A 14236-nucleotide genomic window follows, 5' to 3' on the forward strand; every position below is an offset into this window, starting at 1 on the left:
GCAGGTGTGCGCAGTGTACGGTGTGTGCAGTGTACGGTGTATGGAGTGCAGGTGTGCGCAGTGTACGGTGTGTGCAGTGCAGGTGTGCGCAGTGTGTGCAGTGCAGGTGTGCGCAGTGTGTGCGGTGCACTAGGAAGGCTGAACTCCTACTCACGTTTCCCCGGAGCGCCCCCCCCATCCTCGCTCCCTCTTTCCTGGGGCAGCACCTCCTGGGCCTGGCTGCCCGGCCGTCTCCCGTCCACGGCGTCTGTCCTGCTCCACCTGCACTCCCGAGTCCAGGGACACAGCCGTCTGCGTATCCACAGGCCTGACACAAGGGGGGCTTCTCAGGAACTTCGGGCCGGTGGGGCTGCGCTGGCAAGCTGGGGGTTCCCTCTGCAGCCAGCTCTCGGGGGACTCCAGCCAGAAGGCAGAGAGCACCTGGGCGGACAGCAGTGAGAGGACCAGGCTCCCGTCGGGGAGTGGGGAGGGGGTGCAGCTGGGGCAGGGGAGGTGCTGGCTCGTCGGGCCCACTGCCCTGGGCCCCGTTTATGCTCAAATGCTGTGACCCTTGTTTCAGAAGCTCGCACAACCGCCAGGTTTGGGTGTGTGTGGTATGCATGTGTGTTGTGTGTGGTGTGGGGCGTGTGTGTGTACAGGCGTGCACTGTCTGTCACATAATGCGATTGCGAGTAAATGACCACGGTCTGCAGGAGAGAGTCGCCGTGCACGGGGACGTCCATTCTCCAGCATTTCCGGCACGTCGGCCACTCTAGTCTGATGGGGCTGCTGTTTTGATGGGAATGAGGACACGGTTATCAGACATCAGAGCAGTTCCTAGAAATCTAACAAAAAGTCACACAGATCATCAGTTACGAGGAGGACAGGGGAAGATTTAGAGCTAGAAAGGAATCTGCAGAGATAATCAAAATAAATCTGCAATTCGTTGAGACAATCCAAATTTTACATTCATGAAGAAAAGATTGTTCACAATTTCTTTTCACAAAAACAATGTTACAAGGGGAATACAAGCAGCTGATGTACTTTTAATTGGTGAAAGGCAAAGCAAGTTAAGTTTTTAATTCTAGCAATTAAGATTTTGTATACTGCGAAGCCCTCCAAGAATACACATAATTTCTAGGTGACTGTCACCTCAGAATTGACGTTCGGTGGGGCAGCGGAAAGTGAGCTTCAGGAGGCAGGCGGGTCAGCGTCAGCAGAGATAGGAGGTTTAAGGGCAGCTCATTCCCCCACCGGGCCTCCTGGTCATCCCAGGCGTGAACAGAAGAGCCATTGCTCGGCCCTCCTGTCACCCACGGCAGCTCCTGGGGACCTTTGCAGACCCCACAGAGTCCACAGCGACGGCTAGTGACTACCGGATGCGCAGGAGAGAACGGGGCCGGGCCGGGCTCAGGCCGTGGTCGGCTGCTATCCACGGCAGCAGATGCCACACAGGCTGGGCAGCATGAGGGCCCATGGAAGCTGTGGGGTGGCCTGCCGCCACCGTGCAGACAGCCAGGAAGGGCAGCTGTGACCCTGCTCCGTCGTCCTGCCTGACAACCGAAAGCGCTCTACCCTTTCAGTAGTGCCTTTTTACCATTATTGTGGCTAATCCTCGCAAAGCCCCGCGAAGGAGACAGGACAGGAATTGGTTCCTTCTGAGAGACTGAGGAGCCGAGGCCTTGAGAAGGTGGGTCCCTTGCCCAGGGTCACAGGTAACTGGAGCAGAGCCCCGCGTTGGTCTCACGCCCGGGTGTGGCGCTTCAGAGAACGCGCTTCTCCCCCTGCCCTGCAGCCGGGGCCCGGGGCAAGCTTGTGGCCGGATGCAGGTGCAGCCCACGGGTCAGCTTGGGGAGGCGCTGCGGCCACTCTGGGCCTTCCCTGGGTCACAGCTGCAGGCAGAGGGTGGTCACTTATGTCAGATTTGCTGCTTTTCTTGGCGTTCCATGGAAACGTGGCTCAGGTTGGATTATGTGGTGTTTTGTCTGGTCTGAAGCTGAGCTGTCGCCCGCCTGGCTTTTGTTGCTGCACCGTTTATGCAGACGGTCTCTTCCCAGAGCCAGCACCAGTGGTCCCCGCGTGAGTGCTGTTTCCGTGTCATGGAGCGGCTCGCGGCACTGCGAGCATTCCAGGCCGAAACCCTGGGGCGGTAACACGCAGCACTGAACATCCCAGGCAGACACCGGGGCGGTAACGAGAGGGACTCAGCTCACTCACAGGCTGCCCTTGCTTTGCAGCGTCCGTCCAGCTGTGGAGGTCGCGGCTGGGCCGGGTGACGTACTCCATGGCCAACTGTCTGCTGCTGATGAAGGTAGGCCGGTCCGGAGGGGCGTCCTGGTCGGGGCTGGCCGGGAGGCGCGGGCTTAGTGCGCAGGGACTCGGCGGCGTGCGGGTCTGTGTAGCAGGGGACTCAGTAACACCCTCGGAGCCAGAGTTACTTCCGTTTCTCCTGAAAGAAATTTCACCAGAATGTGGAATTTATATTATCAACTCTAATTGTTAAAACGTGGGTCTGAATCATTTAATTAAAATCATTGCTTGCCCCTGTTTTCTCTGAATTGCATCCCGAGAAGGTGTCCTTGTTCTCCCTGCCTTCGTGGAGGGTGTTTTCCTTTTTGTCTCAGTTTGATTTTATGACTGATGCTCACATTGCAGGCAGGCTTTCCCACAAGACCTGCTTCTTAGGACTTCACCCCAGAGCTTTCGGCCCCCTGAGGAAACAGCTTAAAAATCAAGGCGCCGAACTGAGGCTGTCAGTCAAGTGCTTTCCAGCCTGTTCTCTGCCCGCCCTCCCAGCCTGCTGCAGTGTTTCCGCTCCTCTCTTTGTCTGAGACGCGCCCGCGCCTGGCTCACCTCCCACCCTGGGCATCGGGCTCCCTGCCGCCGAGCGTGGCGCTGCAGCTGCCGCGGGCACCAGAGCTGCTGTCTGGAATCAATTAGCAGCAGATGCCCCAGAGCAGCACTCTGAACGTCTTCTGGGCTATTCTGAGACAGAGATCGTAATTCCTCCCACACCCGCCCGGCGTTCAAGCTGCCCAAGGTCATTGCTGAGCTTGATTCTAGCACGGCAGAGCAGCGGCGCGCCAGGTGGAGAAGTGCGCCCCCAGGGCTCCGTGCTCAGCCTGACGTGGCAGCCCTCTTCTGTAGTGGGCCCGCGGCAGCCCTGGAGGTGGCCGTGTCCCTGGGCACCGCTCCCACAGGCGGGGTGTGGGCATGGAGTCATAGCCGCCAGCAGCCTGGGGCCAGTCAGGAAGGGGTGCAGCCTGCACCTCGGCTCTAGAGCAGTCCCAGGGCCCAGCCTCTGCAGGTGTGTGGTGTGGGCTGCACACGGGAGAGTCGAAGCGTCCTGTCCATCCTCGGCAGCAGGTGACCTTGACACACAGCCTCGGCCTCCTCCTTTAGGGCGAGGGCCTAGAACCGAGACCTGTGAGACGCCTCCCAGCTCTCCCCTTCACACGGCTTTGCTGTCTCCTTCAACATGCTGGGTACAGAGATTACAGTTTGTAAGTTCCGTGTCTTTGCTCAGAACAGGTTCGTCCCTTTGTTGCCATGTCTGAGCCATCCCTGCCGAGGCCAGTTGCCTGCAGGGTCACTGTGGTCACTGTCCTTGCCTCCTTCCATCCCCGCCCCTGCCGCCCCCTACCTGAGGTCTGCAGGGCTTGCCCCTCCGAGAAGAGTGAGGAGCGGCCCCCACACGCCCCTGCCCTGGGCGCTCTGTGGACTGGGCAGGGGGAGGCTTTGGCAGTAACCCAGCCCCAGAGCACCGCCCCCTCCCTTCTGCCTCCAGAACAGGCCGCTCTCCCAGTGCTGCTGTGGCCACCTGACACCCCCACCCGGTGGCCTGAGCAGTCCACAGTGGCCCACCTGAAAGCCGCTGGCTTGCCAGAACATTCTTATGCAAAGAACCAAAGAACAAATTATAAATTCACAGGACTGATGTCTCATTAATCATGGGGCTAAAACTTCCCAGGGAGGAAAGTTACCTGTTCCACTCGCAGGTTTTTATTTGCTTTTTTAAGACACGTTAATAGAAAATTATGGAATAAAAATACCTTTCTTTGTTGTAGTAGTAATAACAACAGCAGGCACCAAATGTAAGTCTTCTACCTATATTGTTGGGACCCAGTACAGAACATATTATTGTGTTTCAAAAATACTTTTACGATGGATGTAATTTAATATGAAAGTTTAGCTTAATCTTTCATTTTCATGAGTTTAAAAAAGGAGTGAAAAAATTTTGCAAATAAGGCTGATTGAAGCACGTGCATTCTGGTGCCATCTAGTGACCGCACGTGACATTGCAGGAGTGTGTGGTCTTACTACATGGGGTGTCGTGTTAATTAAATTATGGACTAACAATGAGTTATTTAATCAGCCATTTAATTATTTTGAATAACATTATCATTACAGTGAAATAAATATTAATTTAACTTTTTAACGAGAAATTTATTCATATGTTCCAGCCCTGAATATCTGCATAATATACCGTAAGGCCTGGTCGAGTGTATTACAAAGCTTTAAAAACTTCACCTTTCCCGCTTCTTAAGTGTCGCTTCCTCTCCTCAGGCCTCAAGGTGCCACAGGGGCAGGCCACCCAGGTGCACGTGCCCTTGCCTCGGTTGCCCCCCAAGGGCACTTCCCTCCCGGGTGCCCACCGCCCGCTCTGTGTCCCCACCTGCTGTGGCTCTCAGCTCGTTGAAAGGAGCGTGCAACTGCACGAACCTCCTTTCTTCTTGCTTAAATCACACCACGCGAGGCCTTTCTGTTGCAGAGTGGCTGTAAATCGTTTCACAGCCAGGGAGCAAGCCGGCTGCTGAAAGAAAAGGGAGAAGACGGAGCTAAAGCAGGTTCGTCCCTGGAAGCAAGTCATTCGCGTCCTTTTCAAAGTCACATACGTATAATCTGGAGAGCAGATTAAGCTGTCTCTGAAGAGCTGCTTTTAGCCATTTTCCCTTAAAGGGGCTGTATTTCCTCCATCTTCAGTGAATAAACAATTCATTAAATAATAATCAACTTAAAGAAGCTCCCTGACACAACCTTAAATCCTCGTCTGGTTTATTTGCTGATAGGCTTCTTGAAATGTGCCAGAATTCATTCCCCCGGCTGCCACCGGCTGCTGGACAGACGTCCTGTCTGCCCTGCGGGACGGCCTCGCAGGGGTCGCTGCCCATCAGCCCAGAGTCAAGGCTGCTCAGGGTCCCAGGCCTCTGCGTCTGCTCAGAAATGTGCTCCTGGGAGAACAGTGTTTTAAAGTAACTTTTCCCATCGGGGATCCTTGTTTGGTTTTTTAAAACCTCTCCTTTGCTGTATCAGATCATCTTCGGAAACCTTGACCCCTGGCCCTGGGCACTGACACAGAGTTGATAAGGTGGCCACGCTGCCCTCGGCATTGCCCGCTAGGAGTGGGCACCTCAGCCCCTCCACGCTGCCACCCGGCTCTCTGGTGCCGGGAGTATCGTGAGGGTGGGAGCGAGGCACAGACATGACCCAGTGACGCGTCAGGGCTAATAACAAGACAGCCCAAGTCTGCCTTTGGTTCACCGGAAACCACGTAGCGGGCGTGTGTTGGGTGAGAGTGGACGGTTCCAGGGAGGTGATGCCACCCCCGTCGGAAAGCAGGGCTGCTTGCCCCACACTTTCCAGAGCAGGACCCAGCCCCAGGCGGGCAGGCCCAGCTGCAGCCTCGGCCCCGCCGAGGGCCCGGTCTGCGCACACTCACACATATGCTCGCACGACTGGAGGCAGGACAGCCCAGCCAGTCAGCAGTGACAGGCAGCAAGAAGTCGTGGGAGAGGAGACCGAGGCACGTGCTGTCTGGCTCCAGAGCATCTGGCCTCGAATGAAATTAGTTTTAACGAGCTGTGCTTGAAGGTACTAGAATGGAGAGAGTCCTTGCATTTCATTCCTGCCAAACTGGAGTTTTGCTTGTCGTCTTTCTTTATAACGTCCCAATTAGCAAACTAGTAACTCCAGTCCCAGTTTGGAGGAAATTGAAAATGTGGAAGAATAAAGAAGTAAAGGTACCTGTGGGGCTTTACACAGAGTAAGTCAGAAGAAAACCCCACTGGGGGCCCTATTTATTGCGGACCGTGTGCCGTCACCCCGCACGATGGCCCGGGGTGGTGCTGAGCACAGTGCCTGCCCCCCAGGGCTTGCTCGGTGAGTGCCACAGTGGTCACCGTCGCTCTGCAGAGCACACCAGTCTGGTAGGCGCTTGAGACGAGACCACTGTGTGCCCCTGCCTTTGGCAGGGCCTCTCTCTGAGACCCGCTTCCCCGCACCTGGCAAAGGTGACTGCGTCTGCCTTTGCCACGTGCTGTTGGGAACCTTCATCCGACTGGCATCAGCCAGGCGCCCACAACAACAGGTGGACAGCAAGACGGTGGCCACCGTGCCTCGCTCTTGCCCTCCCTGAGGAGGGGCCGCGGACAGCATGGAGGTGTCGCCACGAAGGCACAGGAGACCGAGGGAGACGAGCAGGCGCAGGCCCTCGGCAGAGTGCGGGTGCCGGGCAGGGCAGCTGGGAGAGCCTTTTACACCGTCCCCATGCAGCTGTTGCTGAGGCAGAGGGACGTGCCACATGCCGTGGAGAGCAGCGGCTCCGCGCCGCGCCGTGCAAGGACGACCTCTTGGCACAGTCGTCTGTGGGTCGTTTACATTGAAAGGTTTTACCTCAGTTTGTAGCACAGAGAATGTTCTACCTAAGAGACACTTCAAACTTCTGGCTCATGTGTTTGGACGATGGAGACAAGGCGGAATTCGCCGATTCGTCTAATCACCTGTCAGGAGAAAAGGGTGAGAGGCACAGTCAAGTGAAGTATGAGTCGCTGCTTAGGAGGTGGAAGCTGGAAACAGACCCTCGGGCCCAACTTAAACGACCAGAGCTCCACGGCCCGCAGAGCCAGGCGACCGTCGCCCGCGCTGCCCCCACAGAGCGCAGAGCCCTGGCTTGGCTCTGCCAGCAGGACACCGCTCGCCTCGCAGGCTGAGAGCCCCACGCTGCTGTCCCGTTTCCTGCAGCACAGAGGGCAGCGTGTCCTCTCGTCACAGACGCGTCTGTACCTGTGCCCTTCTGCGTGCGTAAGACTGAGAGTGCGCTTTGGTTTCCCCGCAGGACTACGTGCTGGCCGTGCAGGCGTATCACGCCGTCATCCAGTGCTGCCCGGAGCAGGAGCCGCAGCTGCTCAGCGGCATCGGCCGCATCTCCCTGCAGGTACCTGCGCCGCGGCGTGCGGGGAGCAGAGGACTTACCCTGGGGGCGCTTTGCTTGGGTGGGTGATTGCTTAGTTTTAATTTGTAAATATACGAAATGGTGCAGAAAATATTCCAGTTCAAGTGCACGTGCCGAGAGGAGGTCCGGCCCCTGCAGGCGTGTGGTCTGAGTGTGTTCGGTCCCGGCTTCTCTGGCAGCTGCCGAGTGTGAACTCCCAGAGGTCGTCCTAGGAGGGCGTGGACTGCACTGCCGTGGGCGCGCTCCTGTTGCAGGTGAACAGGAGTGACCAAACCCCACAGAATTGTATTTCAACGTAGCCGATAACACAGTCGCTCGCTGGTATTTGCGGGAAAGGGCTCTAGAACTGCGTGCTGGGCCGAGGAAAGTCCAGACTGGACGGAGGCCTCAGTAGTGCAGAAAGCTGGGACAGGAGCCTCTTTGCCAAGAACGTCGTGAAGCTAGAACGCGTTTCCCTGGAGTGTTTGGTGACAGGAAGTCCCTACTTCATCTCTGTCAGTCCCCCCCTTGCAGGGCCAGCACAAGGCAGCCTTCGCCCCTCACCCTCCGTCTCCTAGGGCTTAAACGTGGGCAGGGAACGCGGGAGTGGGCGAGGGACAGCTAACGGTGGGGGGAAGGGAGCACCTGCCGGCCACGACTCAGGAGCCGCGCAGGGCTGCTCACCCTCACGGGAGTGACCCACTGTTGCGCAGGCCAGCCAACTCCGTCTCCGAGGGGTTAAGTCGGGGGCCGGAGAAGGACAAGCCGACAAGCGTGGCCTCATCTGATTCCTTCCTGGGACGCGTGGGGCCCGTCATGGGGCGTCACAGAGTGGCCTGCGCTGGAGGATGCAGCACAGATGCCAAGGATCGTGCGCTCAGAGCCCACCAGCCTTGGCGCCCTCTCTCTGTGCGACGGGCAAGACACCAAGCCGTGAGCGTCACCTCCTCGTCTGCACTCGGGCATGCTGTAGAAACCCTTGTCACCCACAGGAGACGTCACAGCACGTGACTGGGATTTTTAGCTGACTGTAAACGTAACGTAATCTAGCAACCTACTGCAGCTGTTAAAATAGCGGTGCTGTCTTTGGATGTGTTAAAATCATCTGATGCCCGTACCGCGGAGAAAACACTTCCAGCATCCTCTTCATCAGGCAGCTCACAGCTTCAGCATCTGGCACATTCCGTGTTGGGAACATGTTAAAATGGCCATTGACAATCTGTAAGGGCTTCGGTGCAAGCGAGCTGGTGAAGAACCCAGCACCTGGGGCAGAGGGGAAAGGTGAAGGGCTGGGACGTAGCTCTCCCCGCGGCCGGAGCGCTGTCAGGGTGAGGGGAACAGCGGAGTCGAGACGGGCGGCGTCCGTGGGAGCAGACCGCACGGTCTCCTCGGCTGTGCCAGACGGCTGCCTCCTGCCTGTGAGAGCCCGGGGCTTGGGCAGCTCTGGGGCAGCTCCTTCCACGTGGTAATTCGGGGATCGGGACGGCTCCCTCTTGTAGCTGCACAGGCTGGAACAGGCGGCTGCGGTGGCGAGGAGAAAGCCCAGTCCTGCTCCAACTAGACCCACGTGGAGCGCCCGTTGCTTGTCTCCACTCGCTCTGAGGGTCTGTGGCTCCCCAGGACAGAGCCAATAGGCGGAAGCTCCAAGGAGGCCTATTTCCCCAGACTTCGCATTTATCAGTGAAATGGGTCTCTGGGTCTGTGCATGTACATGCGCAACATCTCAAAAGCATGTGGCGTGTTTTCTGTCTTCATGAAAGTAAGGAGTGTTCCTTCTTTTCTCTGTTCCGTGGAAAAGTCTGAATAATTGTCTATTCCTGAAGGTTTGAATAATTCACCTAAGAACTGCCTATGCTGAGCTCTAGGGGTGACGCTAAGCATTTTTCATAGTTTATTGTTGTTACTAATCTGCCTCAGTATTGTTCCATGCCTGAAGTTTCCTCTCTCTGTTTCTGGGAACAATTTTGGCAATTTAGAGTTTTCTAGAAAATCACCTATTTGGTCCTATTTTCACATGTTTGCATAAAGTGAAATATCGTCCTCTTTTGTAATGATTTCGATTTCCTTTCTACCAGGGTCGTCATCCCCTTTCGCATTTCTAGTTATGTTTGTTTATGCTTTTTTTTTCTTGATTAGTTTTGGTACCTGTTGTTTGTTGTTTTTTAAATAACTAGTGTTTTATTGATTTATTTTCTAGACATTCTGTAAAACTTATAATTGCCTCTTTATATTGCTTAATTCTTTTCAGCTGCTTCTAACTCTTAGAAATCGGTAGGATTTTAAATCCCAATTACATCTTAATAATTACGAAGATGTAAACTTGCTTTCAGATCATCAGACAATCCATGGGTGGCAAAGAATATACCAAGATTTCTCTGTTACTTCCCCAAAATTGTTTCTGTTGACCTATGAGCTCTCGCGGTGCAGGGTCAGTGTGGTCTGGGAGTTGGGCAGACCTGGGTTTTGAGTCCCAGGTGTTAGGTGTTTGCCGTGTGACCTGCAAAAGTTGCCCAACCCTTGGGAACCTCATTTTCTTCATCTAGAAAACGAAGGTAGTAATCATGTCCGCGTCACAGGTTGTCCTAGAGCCAGATGAGCTGTGTTCGAAGCACTCAGCACAGTCCCCAGTGCATATTAAAACTTGATTATTATTAAATCTTGATTATTAGCTATAATAATCTCCAGGTGAATAGGAAACATTGTCCTGTTGAACAGGATTTTAATTAACATGAACACATTGCAGGAATTGCAGATATTCAAGCTGAGGGCCATGCTGTTGAACCCACACTGGCTTTGGTTTCTTTTCAGTCAATTAGTAAGTGAGAAGTCTGTAGCAGAAGACTGCAGACTGCTTCGGACCGCGTGGTAGGAGGGAAGCAACGGATAATTGCCGTTCTGCTTTCTCCCTGTGGGTGTTTTCTGTGTGTGTTCCATTTTGTTTTGTTTTTCTTCTTCCTCATGTGGTGTTTTCTTTTGCGGGATAGTGTCGTTGCAACCTCACCAGGTTCATTGCCCGTCACTGAAGGGGAAGCCAATGCGCTGAGACGTCAGGGTGACAGCGGAGAAAGGGTTCAATACTGCGGGCGCCATGTAAGGAGACAGGAGGAGGTTCTCAAATCCGTCTCCCCAAGACTTTGGGAGAAAGGGTTTTTTAAGATATTAATAGTTTGTCGGGCAAAGGGCTAGGGAATCGGATCTGCTGACTGGCCAGGGATGGACTCACAGGGTCGGGAAGCAGAAATCATCTGCTCGTGCTAAGTCCGTTCCCAGTCGCAAGACCAGCTGCATTGGTTCCTTGGGCCACTGGTCTGGCTGGGTCAGTTGGTCCACCAGCATGCAGGGCCCAGAAGACATCTCAAAGGCCAGCCTTAGGTGTCACCAGGGTGATACTGTCTGTGGAAGCGATGAAGAAAGCTAAGAACCTTCATGACCGTCAGCGCTGTGACTCCCGAGCAGTGAGCCATTACAGGAAAGCCAGCTGGGGGACGATGGCCGGAGATACACACCTCTCTGTATTTTAACTGTGCGTGCACCTTCGCACAGTTCAGGCACACGACTGTTCCCACCTAACAGCCTTTTATTCGTTTTATAAAGGGCAGTTTCGTCGTCAGCTGTGAAGAGTCTGTGGCTTTATCCTACTTGTAAGCCATGAAGTTAGCGGCCATTGTCATGAATGCGGCAAAAGATGCGAGATTCCTGGGTCAGAGACAAAGGTCATTTACTACTCACAGGGACAGCGGCGTAGCCAGAGTGTCACTTTTTTCACCAAACACTGAGCCCCAACTTCCTCAGGGTACCTCCAGGGTACTCGTGATGGGTTCTGTTGCTGGAGAGCAGTTCTGAACTTGGAAAACCTCAGTCCTCGGTACTGGCCAATCAGCGCGTCTGCCCTTTGCCCCAGAGGGATGCGTTCCAGCTTCCCAGGCTGCCGGGCCCTGCCTGTAGGACACACAGATGATTCCCATGGAGACCCGTCTCCCAGCCAGCCCCGTGAGAACTTAGCAGACTCTCACAGACTGACAGGTGCTTCCGCGAGGAGCATGGAGGGAGTTAACCGCACCACGCAGTCACTGGTTGCCCGAGCTCTCGCGCACGTGCGTGTGAGCAGCACACGTCCCCCGGTGTGCGGTGTGACAGGGACGTAGTGATGCAGAGCTGGACCCTGGAACGTGAAGGCCTCGTGTGTGAAGCTTTTGACGTAGGATTTTTTCCTGTATTTTTAATATGTTTTTCATTGTAGCCCTTAGATCATTTATTTCCTTCCTTATGCTTCTGACGGCAAAAGGAAGCCTGAACCTGCCTTTTAACAACCACGCTGCGCTTCTGCAGGGACGGCAGGCGGGAGACGGCGGGTCCTCTCGCACCCTGGGCCGCCAGCCCTGTCGGCTTACTGTGATTCAGGGAGCTGAGGGTTTCTTACATGTGCGATAAGAGTGGGTTTACTGTTTTGTTTTGTTACAGTAGAATTCTGTATTATTTAGTCAAAATATTACTTTGAAATCTGCAAATTTGATGACGACTACCATTTTACTAGGCACAAATAACCAATAAAACTGACTTGAGGCCTGCCCAGTCTACCAAAATGTTATGTTTTTTTATTATTATTCATTTTACTTTTATTTTACTTAATGCTATGCCAGAATTCATTTCAAAGGGTACAAGTTACTAAGGTGTAAGACTTATAAAGAGGGCGTGTATGTTAACAGCTGAATCTCTGACATGTAGAACGTCGACATTCCACTGTATCTTACGTGTCTCTTGCCTTTTTACAAGTAATGATTACTGATTACTAATGATTAAAACTGATGTATTCTCCTGCCCGACACATTAGTGTCTTCATATTATAACATGATATTAGGAAACTATGTGGGTACAGACTTACATTTAATTTGTCAAATAAACTGACTAAATAATTTTGTCAAAGCAGATTGGAGACATAAAAACAGCTGAAAAGTATTTTCAAGAAGTTGAGAAAGTGACACAGAAATTGGACGGACCACAGGGTAAAATAATGGTTTTAATGAACAGGTAAATATTTTAAAACTAAATATATTTTTTATCAAATTTCCCCAAAGAGTTTAAGCTCTACTTACTGATCTGGAGAAAATGTCCCTTTGTGCCTCTTCCCGTCCTGTCTCTCAGAACTGGGAGACCCAAGGAGTACATGGGCATTTTCTCGAATTTCAGTGTTGTTCTTTTACTCATAAAAACTGATTTTAAGGAGACATTTTCTCCCCTTTGTTCTTCGAAGTACTGCTTGTATTGCCCCCACCGTCAACGTAAACGTGCATAAACGCTGCCTCTCGTGCCCCAGCCGTTGGGACGCTGTTTTGTTCCGCGATTGGCTTCTCTGAGTAAAACAGCGTGCGACAAAGGGCAGCTTTGCGTGCGTGTCCAGAGGAAGCCTCCCCCGGGTAAAGCTTACACGCAAGATGGGGGCGCGAGAACGGCAGGAAGGAGTTTTAGGTGACGTTTCTTTGTCTGAGCCGATACCAGCTAGAGCGGTTTTGATTTGCTGGCCGGAACGCGCCCTGCGGTTCGGGCCGCGCCGCTGGGAGCCGCGGTCCGAGGCGGACGCCCGTGTGCCGTGTGGCTGGTTTCGCCTGTGCGCCTGCGCCCTGGCCCCTAGCCGCTCACGTGCCGCGTGTGTTGCAGAGCGTTCCTCCACCTCGGGCAGAACAACTTCGCCGAAGCCCACAGGTTCTTCACCGAGATCCTGAGGCTGGAGCCCGCGAACGCAGTGGTGAGGTCCCGCGCAGAAGCGCGTTCAGTAACCGCAGGGTCTTCCGCCCCCTGCGTTTCGCAGACGCCGGAAACATACGCTGCAACGAGCCTGAAGCGGCGCCGCGGACTCTCCGCGGTCCGCGGGCTCCAGGCGGCTGCGGTGCTCGCGGGGGGAGGGGACCGGCAGGGTGGGCGGGCGGCTGCCGACCCTGTGTGACCCTGGCTGTGCCCTCTCCTAGGCCAACAACAACGCCGCCGTGTGCCTGCTGTACCTGGGCAAGCTCAAGGACTCCCTGCGCCAGCTGGAGGCCTTGGTCCAGCGGGACCCCGGGCACTACCTGCACGAGAGCGTGCTCTTCAACCTGACCACCATGTACGAGCTGGAGTCCTCGCGCAGCATGCAGAAGAAGCAGTGCCTGCTCGAGGCCGTGGCCAGCAGGGAGGGGGACAGCTTTAACACGCAGTGCCTCAAGCTGGCGTAGTTCTCTCCCGGCCACTGCGTCACTGCCTCCCGGAACAACCCGGATCGTTGTGAACTGTGTACAGAGAGCTGACGTATTAATGCAACTCTGGGGGATTCAATAAAACATCTTCCACGGGCGTCTGGGATCGTGTCTTCTTGATCCTGAGCCGTGGCCCAGGCCCAGACTGTCCGGCAGTCTGTTGTACTCCGGCTGGCTCCGTCCCCGCGGCTCTGCCGCTGTCGGGAACACGCCAGGACGATCACACGGTTGGAATGGGGCTGCGGGCACAGGAAGTCCATGGCACACACTGACCCTTGAGTCTGTTCCTGGAGACTAGCCTGGTTTGTTCATTAGTTCTGAGCACACTCAGAGAAAGGCTGGAAACCGTAACGTGAGCCCTGCTCGCCACATGCCGGAGTGTTCTGGAGGGTTTATAAATAATGGCAGAGAAACTGCATGTGTAGATCACCCTCATCTTCCTCTCGCTTCCTCTCCCACACCCCAAACTGAACGCACCAGTTTTACTCAGCGGATTCTTTCTCAGCCTGATGCCAAACACCTTGGCGCCCAGGGGTGGTGGGCAAGCCGCCAGTGTCTCTCCTGGGTTCTGCAGCCACGAGGAGAGAGGAGCTCGAGTGCGCAGTGAAACAAAGGAGATCATTCGCTGTACGGGCAGGCAGGCGGGCCGGGAGGTGTCCCCCAGCCTGAGCACGCAGTATCATACATTCTTCCATGCCTGAAAGTCAGGACACTTGCTGTAATAGTCACACAGTATCCCTGGCTTTTAAAAAATTTAAAATACCTGAAAATTTCTTCAATTTACTAAAGAACTCTGGCAAAGGTGCTTTAAATATCTGGC

At 54.4% G+C, this 14236-nt stretch overlaps 1 protein-coding gene across 1 annotated transcript in view; it reads left to right on the forward strand.

Annotated features, from left to right (window-relative positions):
* TRAPPC12 (trafficking protein particle complex 12) overlaps nucleotides 1–13942 on the forward strand; it is an 89518-nt gene extending 75576 nt beyond the window's left edge. The window contains exons 8-12 of the mRNA XM_012656956.1: nucleotides 2217–2290; nucleotides 7094–7192; nucleotides 12117–12217; nucleotides 12845–12932; nucleotides 13153–13942. Coding sequence (XP_012512410.1) covers nucleotides 2217–2290; nucleotides 7094–7192; nucleotides 12117–12217; nucleotides 12845–12932; nucleotides 13153–13395 — 605 coding nt within the window. The 3' untranslated portion in view covers nucleotides 13396–13942. The remainder of the gene's footprint in view (nucleotides 1–2216; nucleotides 2291–7093; nucleotides 7193–12116; nucleotides 12218–12844; nucleotides 12933–13152) is intronic.
* Nucleotides 13943–14236: the final 294 nt, after the last annotated feature.

The sequence above is a fragment of the Propithecus coquereli genome, unplaced genomic scaffold (genome assembly GCF_000956105.1).
Source record: "Propithecus coquereli isolate 6110/MARCELLA unplaced genomic scaffold, Pcoq_1.0 Scaffold529, whole genome shotgun sequence".
NCBI classification, from domain to species: domain Eukaryota; kingdom Metazoa; phylum Chordata; class Mammalia; order Primates; family Indriidae; genus Propithecus; species Propithecus coquereli.